The sequence below is a fragment of the Myotis yumanensis genome, unplaced genomic scaffold (genome assembly GCF_028538775.1).
Source record: "Myotis yumanensis isolate MYYU_CA2020_CCGP unplaced genomic scaffold, mMyoYum1.0.hap1 SCAF_7, whole genome shotgun sequence".
NCBI classification, from domain to species: Eukaryota; Metazoa; Chordata; class Mammalia; order Chiroptera; family Vespertilionidae; genus Myotis; species Myotis yumanensis.
Genome location: NW_027223758.1, coordinates 72354683 through 72372374, shown reverse-complemented (window position 1 = coordinate 72372374; position 17692 = coordinate 72354683). Strand labels below are relative to the sequence as shown.

The following is a 17692-nucleotide window of genomic DNA, read 5'->3' as shown; positions in this document are numbered from 1 at the left end:
CATGGTCTGTGAGCTCCTGAAATCATATGCAAAAGATTGAATATATGAGATTCTCCTGGAGAGGGCATTCCTAGCTTTCATCAGGTTATCAGAGGAATTCAGCTCTCACAAAAGCCGACGACCCACCAATATAAATGAAACTCAGTAGTGCTGCCCTCTGGGATCCAAGCCTCAGCAATATGTTTTTTTGTTTGTTTTGCTCCCATATTTTTGGTGTAGGAGGCAAGTAGTTAAGCTCAAAGATGTGTAGGGTATCTTTGGATATAGTACTACTTGTTGAAAATGAGGACTTAGGCTTCTATTTTGAGTTAAAGGCAGTTGGTGAGAAAGTTGTATGGTATTCCCATGGTAGCTTAAGTTTTGTTAGAAGGGAATGTAAAGATTAAACATTTATTAGAACTAGTGCCTCCAGCCTAGAATCTCTTAGAACTACACTTGGTTCTTGAACAACTTCTTGGTCCACTTATATGCATCTTTTTTCCCAATAAATACTGTAAATGTATTTTCTTTATAACGTTTTCGTTCCTCTGGGGGCTTACTTTATTATAACACTAAGTATATAATGCATATAACATACAGAATATGTGCTAATTGACTGTTTGTGTTATTGATAAGGCTTCCAGTCAACAGTAGGCTATTAGTAGTTCAGTTTTTGTGGAGTCAAAAATTATACGTGGATTTTTGACTATGCATGGGGTGGAAGGTTGGTACCCCTACCCCCTCATTGTTCAAGGGTCAGTTATACTTCATTAGCTTGGTTTATTGGCTGTAGACAAGTTAAAGTGAGAATTGCTTTTAAAGTATGTTCTTTTTATGAATCATTAAAATTTAAAAATACTTTTCTTTTTATGAATATGTTTCTGAACCATTAAAATAAGTAGGTTAATTTTCTCTAGTGGGAATATTTCTTCATGAATCATCTACCACTTCTGTGGTCTTTTTTTCTCCACTGTTAGCTCATTTCTTGCTACCTGATCATCTAGTTTCCATTTTCATTACTCTAGTGAATTTAATCTTAGTAGATTAGATGAAGAAATGCTCATTTTCATGTTACCAGAAATTTTGTCCATAAAGACTTTAAAAAGATAGAGGTTAATATTGAAAACTTGAAAAAATTGATCCCTTCTTCTCTGGTACATACTTCACCAATCATGATTTGCAATTGTGGTGGGAGAAAAGATTGGGTAAAAGTGGCATAAAAGGCTTTAGGACATAATTTTGGTCCTGCTGTGACGTCAGAATTTCCTTTTTAAAAATAAAGGATGTGATTTTGGTTTTATTTTTCTTGAAAAATCTACAGTAGCTTAATTACCTCTATCTGGCAGAAGGCCTCTTATCTTGGTCCACCTGCTTTGGTCTCATGTGATGTTGGCTAGGTTAAATAGCCTTTCTTGACTCAGCTTTCTCACCTTCCTCAGTTTCCTCATATTACATGCTTCAGAGAGGACCAGTCAATAAGCATAAAAGCACTGTAACTGTGAACTGCTCTACAAATGTGGGAGATACTTTGTACATTCATCCTAGCATACTTTCCAAGATTATAGTATAGGCAAATTCAGGAATTTGTCCTGTGCAATTTTGTGTCTTTTAATATTTTCTTCATGTCTACTCAAAATGCTTAAGAAAATAATAGCCTGTTTGCAAGAGGCATTGGAAAACCTGGCCTGAGTTTCTGTTTACACATGACTACATGACTAAATCTAGCCCTGGATCTCTAATTCACATGTGAATAACTTTAAGACAGTTTAAGTGGATGATGTGTTGTAAGCAGACTTTTAAATACTTTCTGTTTGACCTCTATTGACACACTACCTCTTTGCAACAAAGGAAGTGTCTTGGTTATAGTCCATTAAAATCCTGTACACCGTGTTCCTTTTTTAAGTGGCTTCTAATCTTTCAAGTAGTTTTGGGTTTTTTCATTTTTCTTCTGTAGCAGATTAAGGAAACCTTGAGGCTTGTTAAGACACCTGTGAAGCTCAGAATAATTAAGATTTCATATATTCTGTTTGAAAATGCTTCACTTTATTCTGATACTTTGTTAACAGTAATGTGTTTGTGTGTTCCTTTCGACTGTTAGATTTTAGCATCAGTCATTTTTCCTTGGGTTACACTAAGGACCCATATCCAGGAGGCATCTTTTTGCTGTGTAGTAACATGTGCTGCATACTTGGAATGTCAGAGAATGGAAAACCAGCCTTTCTGTTGAGAGAATGGGATGTGGATCCACCCCTCAAGGGATCCCATCTTGTTCCTGTGATTTTCCCTTTGTTCTCAAGGTGAAAATAAGGGAAAGGGTAGTAAAGATTTTTCATCTTATCTCTTTGTGTATTCAGGAGTCTGAGGTGATATGCTCATAGTCACAGGGCAATAGGGTAGTAGAGAGAGGATGAGACCAGGGCTTCTGAATCCTCATGTTTTTCTTCCACTACATTATTCTTTCCAGTCAAAAACAAAACAAAACAAAAACTCCCCCCCCAAGGAAGGTTAGTTGTGTAACTCAACTGTCTGTGTTTAAATAATAAGCACCTCTTTCTCATTTGCATGTCATAAGCAGCTCAGCGTTTAAAATGCCAGAGCATTTCAGGTACGGCCTCTCACTTTGGGCCCCAAATCTCTAAAGTTTTTGGCACTAGTTGTATTAGTCTCATTAAATTCTGACCCAATGAAAACCCCTTCTCTGACTATCTCCTGTTTTGTCTGTAACATCACAGGAAGAGTTTATACCAAAGTCAAGTAAAAATAATTTCTTCTGTTTATCTCTGACACTGCTTCTTTCTGTTAGCATTAATATTTAGCACTTTAGATCCTTGTAAAAAAATGTATATATAGATCCTCCCCCAAAAAACCCAAAAGGAATACTATTTCTTTTTAAGATGTTTAAAATGGATTTTTAGAGAGAGAGGAAGGGAGAAGGGAAGAGAGAGAGAAATATTCATGTGAGAGTGTATCATTGATTGCCTCCTGCATGCCATTCCCACCAAGATGAGTGTGAGGGGGCAATTGAGCCTGCAGCTCAGGCATGTGCCCTGACCAGAAATCAAACTGGCAACCTTTTGGTGCATGGGACAACACCCCTACCCAACTGAGCCACACTGACCAGGGCAGGAATACTCTTACTAGATGCTAAGGAATCACTGGGCTTGTAGGCTCTCACCAAACACTTCTCTTGAAAGGTTGCATTATTTTTTTTTATCCTCACTTGAGGCTATGTTTATTAATTTTTAGAGAGAGAGGAAGGGGCATCAATCGGTTGCTTCCCACACGTTCATCTGGGGATTGAACCTGCAACTTTTTGGTATGCAGAGACTCCAATCAAGTGAACCAACTGCCCACGGTGAAAGGTTACATTCTTAGCCATAAATTATCTTTAATACTAGACCTCTTCTGTGAACAACATTATTAAAAGCAATTTTGGCCCCAGCCAGTGTGGCTTGGTTGGGCGTCAGTCTGTGCACCAAGAGGTTGCTGGTTTGATTCCTGGTCGGGGCACATGCCTGGGTTGCAGCCAATCGATGTTATGTTCTCATATTAGTGTTTCTTTCTTCTCCTTTCCTCTCTCTCTAAAAATCAAACTATTTTTTTCTTTATTGAGTAAGGTATTACATATGTGTCCTTATTACCCCCCTACTCCTGCCCCCCGCCCCACTCATGCTGCTGTAAGAAAGAAGGAATTCTTGCCATTTGAAACTATTTTTTTTTTTTTAAGGCAATTGGGGAATGGATGGTGGTATTAGAAAATAAAGGCTATCACATATGTGAAAAACAAGATTCTTCCTGTTGGTTTATTTTTTATTTATTTTATTTTATTTTGTTTAAAGTTTTATAGATAGTAGTACATATGTCTCCTTTTTTTCCCCCCAATTGACCTTCCCCCGGCCTCTCCGCCCCCCCCCCCAGTGTCTTGTGTCCATTAGTTATGCTTATATGCATGCATACAAGTCCTTCAGTTGATTTCTTACCTACCCCCCCCACCCCCAACACTCCCCAGCCTTCCCACTGTAATTTGACAGTCTGTTCAATGCTTCTCTGCCTCTGTATCTATCATTTTGTTCATCAGGTTATAATGTTCTTTATTATCCATAAATGAGTGAGATCATGTGGTGGTTTTCTTTCACTTCCTGGCTTATTTCACTTAGCATAATGCTCTCCAGTTCTATCCATGCTGCTGCAAATGGTAAGAATTCCTTCTTTTTTTTATAGCAGCGTAGTATTCCATTGTGTAGATGTACCATAGTTTTCTAATCCACTCATCTGTTGATGGGCATTTAGGCTGTTTCCAAATCTTGGCTATTGTAAATTGTGCTGCTATGAACATAGGGGTGCATATATCCTTTCTGAGATGAATTTGGCAATATAGCAGGATACAAAATTAACACCCAGAAATCTATGGCCTTTTTATACACCAATAATGAACTCACAGAAAGAGAAATGAAAAAAACAATCCCATTTACCATTGCACCAAAAAAATTAAGATACCTAGGAATAAACTTAACCAAGGACGTAAAAGACCTGTACTTGGAAAATTACAGGACATTGAAAAAAGAGATAGAGGAAGACATAAACAAATGGAAGAACATACCATGTTCATTGATTGGTAGAATCAACATCATTATAATGTCCATACTACCCAAAGCAATCTATAGCTTCAATGCAATACCTATTAAAATACCAATGGCATATTTCAAAGATATAGAACAAACTCTCCAAAAATTCATCTGGAATAAAAAAAGACCCCAAATAGCCACAGCTATCCTAAGAAAGAAGAACAAAGTTGGAGGGATCACAATACCAGACATCAAACTATATTACCATGCCACGGTTCTCAAAACTGCCTGGTACTGGCACAAGAACAGACATATAGACCAATGGAAGAGAATAGTGGCCCCAAAATTGACCCAAGCCATTATACTCAATTAATATTCGACAGAGGAGGCAAGAGCATACAATGGAGTCAAAACAGCCTCTTTAATAAATGGTGCTGGGAAATTTGGTCAGATACATGCAAAAAAATGAAACCAAATCACCAACTTAACACCACACACAAAAACAAATTCAAAATGGCTAAAGGACTTGAATATAAGACGGGAAATCATAAAAATCCTACAAGACTCCATAGGCAACAAAATTGCAGACATATGTTGTAGCAATATCTTTACAGACATAGATCCTAGGGCAGGGGTCCTCAAACTATGGCCTGCGGGCCACATGCAAGTACAAATATTGTATTTGTTCCTGTTTTGGTTTTTTACTTCAAAATAAGATATGTGCAGTGTGCATAGGAATTTGTTCATAGTTTTTTTTTAAACTATAGTCCGACCCTCCAACGGTCTGAGGGACAGTGAACTGGCCCCCTGTTTAAAAAGTTTGAGGACCCCTGTCCTAGGGCAATAGAGACTAAGGAGAAAATAAACAAATGGGATTACATCAAAATAAAAAGCTTATGCACAGCAAAAGAAACCATCAACAAAACAACAAGAAAGCCCACTGCATGGGAGAACATATTTGCCAATGTTATCTCCGATAAGGGTTTAATCTCCAACATTTACAGGGAACTCTTACAACTCAACAAAAGGAAAATAAACAATCCAATCAAAAAATGGGTAAAGGACCTAAATAGCCTCTTTTCAAAAGAGGACACTCAGAAAGCCAAGAGACACATGAAAACATACTCAAAGTCACTAATTATCTGAGAGATGCAAATCAAAACGACAATGAGGTACCACCTCACACCTGTCAGAATGGGTATCATCAAATCAACAAATGACAAGTGCTGGAGAGGATGAGGAGAAAAAGGAACCCTCCACTGCTGGTGGGAATGCAGACTGGTGCAGCCACTGTGGAAAACAGTATAGCATTTCCTCAAAAATTTTAAAATGGAACTGCCATTTGACCCAGTAATACCACTTCTAGGAATATCTTCCTGCTGGCTTTTGACTGTGTGCCTCTCTTGCCAGTTTTTAACCCGACACTTAGGCTGAAGTGACAAATTTTGGAAAGCCAGGGAAGACAGAAAAGCACTGCTGTGAAATAGTAAACAAGTGCTTTTCCCGCCATGTTGGCCTTGCTGATCCATACAGTCAGTGTGAGAGACATTTGAGAGTAAGGATGCTTTGGGTTCTGCTTTCCTTTCAGTTCCAGATCCTACTTGAAGTAGAATTAAGAGAATGTAGGATCTTAGGAAGATGTACTGGAATTAAGCAATTGTATTAGTGGAATTTCAGATTAGGGAAATTTTTCAGAAGGTAATCAAAATTTTTAAAAAATATATTTTTTTATTGATTTCAGAGAGGAAGGGAGACGGAGAGAGAGAGAGAAACATCAGTGATGACAGAGAATTATTGATTGGCTGCCTCCTGCACACCCCTCACTGGGGATGGAGCCCGAAACCGGGCACGTGCCCTGACCGGGAATCAAACTGTGACCTCCTGGTCTATAATTCGAAGCTCAACCACCGAACCACACTGGCCGGGCTGAAGGTAATCAAATTTAAAAAGAGATGTTTACTCCTGTTTTTTGGGTTTTTTTGGTGAGCTGTTTGCTGAAGCCTTTTATTTATCTGCATGTCCCTGTATCATCAACCTGTCTGGGGGAAATGAACAATTAACATAGGTGGGTAGAGAAGAGGGTTGGGTACTTTAGAAATGAGGAAACTGAGTACATCACCACCATTCACATGGGAATTAATGTGATGTAGTGAAAAGCACACTAAAGTAGAACTCAAGGCCAGGTTCTCCCATTTACTAACCTGTGTGCCTCACATTTACCAGCTGTGTGTCCTAATCCACGCCACTTAACTTCCGGGTCTCATTTTCCATTTTGGTCAAGTGTTGAGAGCATTACTGGCCCAGTCATGTTTTCGAGTTTGTTATAACGTACTAAACAATTGAAATGATGGTGGTGGTGGTGGTGGTGGTGATGACAGTGATGATTGCCACAAAGCCTGGTGAGTATCAATGAGATATATTGGAGCTGTCAATTTTGTTAGTTGAATCTAACTTATTAAAGATTTCATGGTGGAAACAGCATTTGAGTTAGTCATTGAAAGATGGTTAAAATCTTTTATATATATATATATATATATAGAGAGAGAGAGAGAGAGAGAGAGAGAGAGAAGGAGAGGGAGAGAGATAGAAGAATCAATGATGAGAGAGAATCATTGATTGGCCGCCTCCTGCACACCCCCTCCTGGGGATTGAGCCCGAAACCTGGGCATGTGCCCTTGGTCAGAATCAAACCTGGGACCCTTCAGTCCGCAGGCTGACGCTGTATCCACTGAGCCAAACCGGCCAGGGCAAGATGGTTAAAATCTTGACAAAGAAAGGTGATGGCTAGAAAGAGGGGCATTTCAGACAATAAGAAAAGCATGAACAAAACATGGAAGCATTGTGTAATATATTTTGCTCTGAGAAGACTCCAGTTGGGTGGGTGCCTGGATTAACATGATGGAATGGTAGAAAATGAGGCTATAAAAGTGACTTGGGGCAAGAAGTTGGGACATTAAAAAAAAAAAGTTCGGGACTTGATTCTAAAGGGAACAAGAGGCCACTGAAAATAGTTGAGAAAGGGAGATAAAGAATTTAGCCACAAATGGCATGAGGGGTCTAAGAAAAATGGCTCCTAGTTTGGATAACTGGGTGGCTGTTTACCCTATTAATAGAGGTAAGGAACTTAGAGATAGGGGAGAAATGGAAGTTGAATGTATGTATTGGCTTGGCACATCCCTTTATCCTTTCTGGCCTGCAAACAAAGAATTAAATAATTTCTGAGATTCCATTCAACTCAAAGTTCCAATAATTCTCGTGATTTTGAGCATTTAGTGATAAGCATTAAGAAATCTTTAATTCTGAAGAGTCTTTCAGAAACTGCTGTTGTGTTTTTCCCCCCCAAGGCAACAACTTAATTTACCTAGAATTTTTATTTAGCAAACATTTAAGCTTTAATTGTCTGCTTTCAAGGGGCTATGTATTTCCTCCTTTCACAGCCTTGAAGCTCTCTCTCTCTCAGCTCTCAGCTCTCCTTTAGAAATCCACCGGGATTCTATTGACCTGCAGTGAAGGATTTGCTGCCTTGAGCAGTCAGGTAGCTGAGATGAGTGCCTACCCTTAGCCATTAGTGGCTAAGTCCTGTCAGAAGATAAAGAGGCTCCTTCTGCCCCCTAGCAGTGCCTCATTTTTTTGTTTGTTTGCCTCACTTGATATTTTTCCATTGATTTTTAGAGAAAGTGGAAGGGAGGGTGGAAGGGAAAGGGAGAGACAGAGAGAGAAATATCGATGTGAGAGAGACACATTGATTGGTTGCCACTCACACGCACCCTAACCAGGGCCAGGAATTGAGCCTGCAACCTAGTTACATGCCCTTAGCCGGAATTGAACCCAGGACCTTTCAGTCCACAGGCCAACGCTCTATCCACTGAGCCAAACCGGCTAAGGCTAGCAGTGCTGCGTTTTTGCTTTATTTGGGAAGTATTGTAACACAGCTGTCCACTCTGGAGCCACACTGCCTAAGTTTAAATCCTACTTATCTCACCTTAGATATGTCTCCTTGGGTGAGTTACTTAACCTTACCTGCCATGTCTCAGTTTCCACATCTGTAAAATGGAGATACTAGAACTTATCTCAGTCTTTTTATGGGAATTAAATTGCTTAGAAGAGTGCCAGGCACTTAGTGGTATTCAAGTATCTGTTAAATACTTTTATTGACGATAGAGGACAGATTGGGGTGTTTTTTTGTTTGTTTGTTTTCTTTAACAGATTTAAATGGTTTCCCATAGCCAACATCCTAGCGTCCCAGAATATCACACACGGGCTTTTTGTTTTGTTTTCTGAAGAGATAGCAAATGCTATCCCGGGGCAGAAGGAAAATAAATGCATCTCCCTTCCATCTTCTGCCCGAGTGCCTAAGAGTAATAACCCTGGTCAAACTTGTCTGCTCAGCTCCAGCAAGGGTCACAGACAAAGATTTCACTGTTGTCACTTTAAAAATAGTGTAGGTTACTTTTTCCTTAGTGGAATTTAGCTAATTGAAGCCTAAGACTGGCATGAACACTCTTGGAGAGGTGGCTTTGACTCTTGCCATTTGTTCTCTTTGGCATTGACTTCTGCTTATCCAGACTCTGCTGGTGTAGTGGATCTTATCCTCAGACAGACATGAGCCTTGAGCCCCAAGGAGTCAGCATGTGTGCATAGCCACTAATTGGGTGTTTTCTCATTCAGAGTTGCTGATGATGAAGTTCCTATTTCATCCCAAAGTGTGACCATAACAAAGGTTCTGAAATATTAGCTACCGTCAGTGCTTTGACCTTCAGTGTATCTCAGTCTAAATTCATTTTTTAAAATACATGTTCTTCAAATCTTTTGGTTCCATACTATGACCAGTTTTAAGCCTTTCTTCCAGTTTATTTTTCTTATTTATCCCTGCTGTGAAGTTTCTTCAATTTCTCCAACATCTGTTCTACAGCCTCTGAACTGGCTGGTATTTGTAGCCTTCAGTGGTATTTAGTGAGTTTGACATTGTATATGTAAAAGTAGTGGATCAGTATAAAGGCAAGAGTAACATCTCTTAAAACAGGCAGTCAACACATGAACTCCTGCACTGGTCTAAATTTCCATCATCTATCAGTGGGAAAGGTGCTGCTCTTTAAGCCACCATAAAAGCCAAGTTAGTTCTAAACATTTTGGAAAAGAGGTACATGCTAGGAAATCCTGAGTGATGATGAGTTGACCTAACTCAGTGGTTGGCAAACCGCGGCTCTCGAGCCACATGCGGCTCTTTGGCCCCTTGAGTGTGGCTCTTCCACAAAATACCACGTGCGGGCGCGCACATACAGTGCGATTGAAACTTCGTGGCCCATGCGCAGAAATCGGTTTTCTGCCTGGGCGAGTCTATTTTGAAGAACTGGTTCGGAAGTGGGGGTGTCAGTCGGTCAGGCGGCGGGAGACACAGCGGCAGGCAGGCCGCGGGATACACTGCGTGGGGGAGGCATGCACGATTCATGCACGAGTTGAGTGAGCCAATCAAGATGAGTGTGGCCCTAACTGGTTTGGCTCAGTGGATAGAGCATCGGCCTGCGAACTGAAAGGTCCCAGGTTCGATTCTGGTCAAGGGCATGTACCTTGGTTGCGGGCACATCCCCAGTGGGGGGTGTGCAGGAGGCAACTGATCGATGTTTCTAACTCTCTCTGTCCCTTCTTCTCTGTAAAAAATCAATAAAATATATTAAAAAAAAAAAAAAGACGAGTGTGGATGGGAGAGTTGGAAAGGGTCAACCTCAGCGAACGTACCTCAATCAGATTGAGGACGTTTTTAGCAAAGGTCAGCATAGGAGTACCCTAATTAAGTTAACAATGTACCTACCTATATAGTTTAAGGTAAAAAAATTTGGCTCTCAAAAGATACTTCATTCGTTGTACTGTTGATATTTGGCTCTGTTGACTAATGAGTTTGCCGACCACTGGCCTGATCCCAGATTTGCTCCATTTTCTACCACTGGCCAAATCCTGCTCCTAATTTCTGTGGCACAGCCCTAATTAGACATGTGTCTATCACAGGACTTTGTCTCCCAGATGCATTTGCTCCTTCAGGTAGATTCCTAGGAAGCACTGGCACCATGGTTTGCCCTTTGCCAGCACTTCTGCCCCTGTAGGGGTTATGGATGAGGGGTAGGACCTCAGACCTCTCTATTTCGGGAGATAGAGACAGGAACAGCAACTGACAAGTAGATATATTAACATTGTATTAAGAGGCCTAGTAGGGCTCCACAAACTCGAATTTCTAACAGTTCCAGTGAAATGCCTTGTATACCACAAGATGTCCTTACTCCTAAATCATCTGAGTTCACTTAATATAAAAATCCAAACCTGTTCTCTTACATCTAAACATTGGGAGAGAATTTCCTTTGGAAAGTCAAGTTGATAGTTTCATTTCATTCTGGTCTTTGTGTTTGGTTATGACTACAACGGGGTTACTATTCTAACAGGGACTTTGAATTTCCTGAATCGATTTCCCTCTGGGTAGCAGGCAGAGGAAGTATCTGACTTTTTTTTTCACTTTCCTGGGTGGCCTGCATACTGTCTCACTGTCTTGTCATTTGTTGCCTTCTTTCCCCTTATCTCTGGTCAGTGTGATAATGAACAACAAAGCTGAAAGCTGGAGGGCTGTGTGCACTTACAAATTGCCTGTGCTGTGAATGCCAAAAGGCCAGAAAGCCAGTTTTGTAGTGAAATAGAGTAATGTTCTAAGAAATGCCTTCATTGAGGAAGAGAACAAGGGGGAACAGTGGAACATAAAGGAGGATAGAGTGTTTCTACATTTAGATTCCTGAATTGGCCATTTATAGTTTTGTGGGAAGACAAAATGAGGAGCAGCTATCTCAAAAGGTTTTATCATTTCAGTTATCCAAGATCTCTATTCTAGAAAGTTTCTATTTGGTGGTAAAAATAAAGTCTTGCCCTTAATATATCTCAGATTGGCTGTGCATTTGTCTCCTGCTCTAATCTGCCTTTAGTGGTAGGTATTAACTTCATGAAAATGTAATGGTATTGATTTAGTGGGAGGCACTCTGAACTTGGAGATGGAAACATGAGTTTAAATCTTAACTTTGCTTCTTTCTAACATATAACTTTGAATAAGACTGAACTCCAGGCTCCTCTGTTTCTAAATCAGTCTAAGGCAGCTGTTCTCAACCTGTGGGTCTCGACCCCTTTGGCGGTTGAACGACCCTTTCACAGGGGTCGCCCAAGACCATCCTGCATATCAGATATTTACGTTACGATTCATAACAATAGCAAAACTACAGTTACGAAGTAGCAACGGAAATAATTTTATGGTTGGGGGTCACAACATGAGAAACTGTATTTAAAGGGCCAGAAGTTTGAGAACCGCTGGAAGGGATTGAATGAAACAATGTGTGTGAGGATTGAATGAAACAATGTATGTGAACATACCAAGCACATTGCTTGCTTAGAGTTTTTCACTTTGTGGGGGGAAGTATATTCATCCAGTAATATCATGGATGTAATTGTTGCATATTTTTTGCTTTTAGGCAAAAACTTGTGTAGATGTCCATAAATATCTCCTACAGTTAATGTTAAAAAAAAAAAACACACAGACAACTAAAACTACAATGCCTGTAGAATAGAATAGTGATAATTACCATACATTTTGCTGATAATATTAAAATCATGTGTAAACTCCTGAAGTGGATCAGTTGCAATTTTGGCAACTTTGCAATTTTACCCGTCATTCTAAAGCTGGAGTGTTATGCAATTGAGAGCTATTTTTGTACAGAGTAAAGAATAAATTTTTTGATAAAACATTGCATTTTGGTAAAAACAGATTATGAGAGCACAGTGCATAGAGAGTGACATCATAATGATGCTGAGAATAAAAAGCCCGGTGGGAAAGCTTGGTTGCCATGTGCCTCTAGGCACACAGGAACTAGACTCAGCTGTTATGAGTTCAAAAGAAAAGTTTGCTCAGGTGGAAACTTGTTATTTCAATATGTGGCACCTCTGAATAACCTAAGGAGGGCATAGTATATAAACAAGGGAAAATGGACTTTTTCCCCCCAGACATATCCTAGATCTTCCCTATCCTGTAGTTGTGTGTTTCTATTAGGCCCCATATCCTCTGGCTAGATTTCATAGTTTCTCCTTATTACTCGACCCCCTATATCCATTTGGGGCTCCTTTTGTGTACAGAAATGTATGTGACAGCAGATGCTCTCCTGACCCAGGTTCTTTGGCTCTCACCTCACTAGATGCTATCATTTGTTTATCCATTTTTGGCCTTCAGTGTAGCTAAGTAAGCTGGCCGAATCTCTTTAGGACAAAATTCATGGGGTGAACATAAATAACCTAATGAGCCCATTGCTGGTAAAATCTTTTTTTCTGGGCTGAAGGTGTTAAATGTGACAGATGGGAAATGCAGTCTGTGGTGGGAAAGGCAAGGTGCCCATAGGCCTGATTGTCCCTGTCAGCTGTTTTGTGTGTGGGATGAACCCCACCAATTCATAGCACTTGAGTTCAAACTTCCTTTTGTTAACTTGTGGAATATATTGGTGATGTAAGCAAGGATCCTAAATCATCTGCCTGGTGCACTGAAAAAAACAGTCATCCAGTGTTCTTCCACCTTAAACTACAGCATGTGGTTTTTGCTTTTTGCCCGTCTGTCTTTGTTCACATCATGCTTTTTATGTTGTTGCAGTCATTTTATATGTGTATGTATGTATTGTTCTATACCTTTAATATAGGGACTTGAGCATCTGCAGGATTGGTATCTGTGCCTGGAAGAGATGGTGTTCCTGGAACCAGTCGCCCTTGGATACTGAGGGACGACTGTATCCCTTTTTTCCATTTGTGTCATAAACATTTCCCATGTATATTTGTAGGACTCATAAATTATAGCATATTAGCTACCTAATTTGATATATCACAGTTTTTTCCTGTTATTACTCACTAAGGTTATATGTAGTTTTTTGGTGGTTTGTTTATTTTTATTTGTTTCTTGTTATGGGAAGCATCAAAATAAACATCGTTTTGTAATGTTATTTTCCAAAGAGAAATTTCCAGGAGCTAGATGTCAGGGTGTGGACATTGTAATGGCTCTTGCTTTGTGATGTCGTATTTTGTTTTCCAGAGGCTCAGTGCCTTTCTACACGGCTGCCAGTGTGTTTACAACCCCTTTTAAAAGCAAGGCTTTTAAACGTTTTTCATGCCTTGCTTTTAGATGCGTCTTTTCTTATTGTAAAGAATGGACCAAGCAGCTCCATCTAGTAGTAGCTAACTTTTTCTAGTAAAAACTAGCAGGAAACATCTATTGCAGTGATTCTCAATCTTGGCTGCACATTAGAATCACCTGGGAATCTTGTTAAAATCCTGATTTCTGGGCCTCATCATTAGTAACAAAGAAACAGAATTTTTGGAGGATGAGACCCAGAAATCAGGATTTTAACAAGATACCCAGGCGATTCTAATGTGCAGCCAAGGTTGAGAACCACTGATCTATTTTGTTGGACTGCTCACTGCACAAAGCCCTGGCTTGGCTACATATCTGATATATCTTAAGTCTGGCTCAGAGCTACCAAGTGCATATTTGGTGAATTGTCTTTACTCCTCACATCAGATGTGAATGCTCAAGTTGAAGTTTTCATTATAGGTTTTTTGCTGGTAGAATATTGTAGAAGTACAAAGGAGCTTGCTGTGTATTTTTAGTCACTGGTAAAAAAAAAATGTCCTGGTTTGTTTAGAATGACTGTATTTCTCTATATGGTTCCTTTGCTCTTTTGAAAAAATAAAAATATCAGAATAAAGTCCCGTGTAGACAAAAGCATCTACTTGAACCTTCTGTCAGGACTGTTTACTTAACCATTGTAAGTTTCCATGGTTCATATGACCTTAAGTTATCTTGTGAGTTTATCTTGTGAAATGAACCCTCTCTGTTCCCTCCTCTGGGCTAACCATTTGTGTCTTGTTTTTCACAGTGAACATAAAGATTCTGAAAAGAAACACAAAGAGAAGGAAAAAACCAAGCACAAAGATGGAAGTTCAGAAAAACATAAAGACAAACATAAAGACAGAGACAAGGAAAAACGAAAGGAGGAAAAGGTACCCAACTTTCCAGTGAGAGAGGAAGAGATGGGATGTACTTTTCATTTTGTTTACCTTTTAAACAGATAATGAAAGTACCTTCATTGTGTAGAAAGATCCCATGGCCTTTGAGTGAAAAGGTCTCAGTCAGGAGACTTTAGAGTCCATTATAGTCTTAAACTATGAAAACAAGGTCTGTTGCCACTGTATAGCATATCTATTCAGGTCATTATTTTATATGGCAGGTGGATAAATTGAAGATGTAGTGTTCTGGAGATGTCAGTTTTCCTTCATGGGGAAAATTAATTCTGTTTTGGGGGAAGGGCTTAATGCTACCTTGGTCCTCTGGTGGATGAAAGTTCTTGAGTGAAAATGTGGTGATGCTGGTGCCTTTGCTGACTTTTGGTTCTAGCAGAACCAGTGTAGCCGTCTTGAAACAGCTGGCCTCCTCTGGCTGCAGATGAGTAGTGCTGTGCATAGACTTTTTAAAAATTGTTTTAATTTTAGGTTTTAAAAAAGTAACATTTATATTTGGTAAATTCAGACAAGTGAAATAGCGAATATAGTGAAAAATACATTTCCCTTCTATCTATGGCTCACTAGCCTCCATCTTTCCTTTTCTGGAGGCAGCCCCAATGCCAACTATTCTTTTGTATTTTTCCAGAGATGTGTGTGTGTATGTGTGTGTGTGTGTGTGTGTGTGTGTGTGTGTGAAGATTTTTGAAATACCCCTCTGACAAGTCTAGAAAATGGGAATTTGAAGAAGGGGAATGTGAATACACTTTTCCAAACCAGAGAAAGCAGGAAATAGACTATTTTTTAAAAAATATTTTTTTATTTATTTCAGAGAGGAAGGGAGAGGAAAAGAGAGATAGAAACATCAATGATGAGAAAGAATCATTGATCGGCTGCCTCCCACATACCCCCTCCTGGAGTTGGAACCCTCAACCTGGGCATGTGCCCTGACCAGGAATCAAACCATGGCCTCCTGGTTCATAGGTCAATGTTCAACCACTGAGCCACACAGGCCAGGCTCATTTTGTTTTGCTTTTTATTTCCTCTCTGCACTGCGAAGGGCAAATCCTTGAGAGGTGGAGTATATTTACTGAGGGAGGGGGCCCTGCCATAATTTAAAGGTAAAAAGCTGTTATTTTGCACGGAAACTTTTCTCAGTGTATTGGACAGTTTATCCTGAAGAATTGTATAAAATGAGTCTTAGAAAAATATGAAGACCTTCAGTTCACCTGGTCAGCAAGAAGAAGTCCATCTGCCGAAACCGGTTTGGCTCAGTGGATAGAGCGTCGGCCTGCGGACTGAAAGGTCCCAGGTTCGATTCCGGTCAAGGGCATGTACCTGGGTTGCGGGCACATCCCCAGTAGGAGATGTGCAGGAGGCAGCTGGTCGATGTTTCTCTCTCATCGATGTTTCTAACTCTCTATCTCTCTCCCTTCCTCGCTGTAAAAATTCAATAAAATATATTTAAAAAAAAAAAAAAAAAGAAGAAGTCCATCTGTGATCAGGGTGCCCCAAGGACTGAAGTCAAATGTTCTCTAATAAAGAGAGAGGCTTCTTTATTAGAGTCAAATGTAGTTTTCAAGGTACTAATCAGTTACTGTTGTTTGACCTTTCAGGTTAGAGCCTCTGGGGATGCAAAAGTAAAGAAGGAGAAGGAAAATGGCTTCTCGAGGTAAGAGTCCTCTGCTTCCTGTGGGTGCCCTGCAGGCCAGCTGCCCATGTGTCTGCTGCAGAAGTGTGCCTGTACCTAACACACACTGATCTGGCCACCTCCAGGTTTCCCAGGAAGTTGGCAGTGAGAGGACTTGGCCGAAGTCCTCTGAGCATTTCCAGAGTGCCCTTTAGTGAGTCTGACCAGGATATTTTCCAGAAGTTATTTTGAGTGGAGAAGGTTGACAGGAAGAAATTTTTTTAAATTGCGATATAATTTACATACCATAAAACTCACCCTTTTAAAGTGTATAGTTTATTGGGTTTTAGTATATTCACAGAGTTGTGCATCTTTCCCACTATTGCACTATCTGATTTCTGAACCTTTTCAACAGCCCAAAAGAAACGCCATACTTAATCAGTAGTAATTAATAGTATTCTGAGGTTCATATATAGATGCCTTCTTGACCTACATTTTAGGAATGGGTGCAGACTTGAGTAGATACAGGGTGTGGCAAAAGTAGATGTACAGTTGTGAGTACTGGAAATACAATCTGCACAGTCTAGAGGTCACTTTTCCTGTGCTATTTTGTTGTTATGATTCTGTTTTCCTTATCAACCTCAACTTTTTAAAATAAGTCTAAGAATTCCCTCTAGCTTCAAAAAACTACAAATTTGCCGTAACTGGTTTGGCTTAGTGGATAGAGCATCGGCCTGCGGACCCAAAGGTCCCAGGTTCGATTCCGGTCAAGGGCATGTACCTGGGTTGCGGGCACATCCCCAGTAGGAGGTGTGCAGGAGGCGGCTGATCGATGTTTCTCTCTCATCGATATTTCTAACTCTCTATCTCTCTCCCTTCCTCTCTGTAAAAAATCAATAAAATATATATTTTTTTAAAAAACACCCAAAAAAAACCCTACAAATTTATGGTCATATATTCTCATTCGCCTCCACAAAACATCAGAATGGATTTACTAGGAGTTGTTGGAAGTAAACATTATTGACTTGGACAAAGTGTTTTGAGAGTTTTGCTGCTTTGAAACTTCGAACTTCCAATTCGTTTGAGAACATTTTTGAAAACTGTGGCATGTCCTCGAGGTCCTTTAGACTAGGAGCAACAGGAGCCCTCTTCAGGCATGTTTTATAACTGTTCTAGGAATGCTGAATAATACAATTCACTATAAGCTACCCTAGGCATTCTGATTTCTTAGATAAAGTGACTGAGCACAGGGAGGCTATTTTCTGCCAAGAAACTGACTGAGTGGATTTTTATTAAACTAATACGTACTAAGAAAATAATGGATTCTTTGAAACTTGGGTTCAGTTTCAGACTTTCTGGGTTAGAAGGTTAGGAACACACCTTTTCAGGCAGTGGGCTCTGCATTCGCTTTGCTGGACTGCTTATTTGCTTGCATTTGTATCTGCAGAGAATCACTGGATGG

The 17692-nt window shown here is 39.9% G+C and overlaps 1 protein-coding gene across 1 annotated transcript in view; it reads left to right on the top strand.

Annotated features, from left to right (window-relative positions):
* TOP1 (DNA topoisomerase I) overlaps positions 1-17692 on the top strand; it is an 86129-nt gene that overhangs the window by 30237 nt on the left and 38200 nt on the right. Inside the window, exons 4-5 of the mRNA XM_070420972.1 lie at positions 14480-14603; positions 16217-16272. Of these exons, the coding sequence (XP_070277073.1) occupies positions 14480-14603; positions 16217-16272 (180 nt within the window). The remainder of the gene's footprint in view (positions 1-14479; positions 14604-16216; positions 16273-17692) is intronic.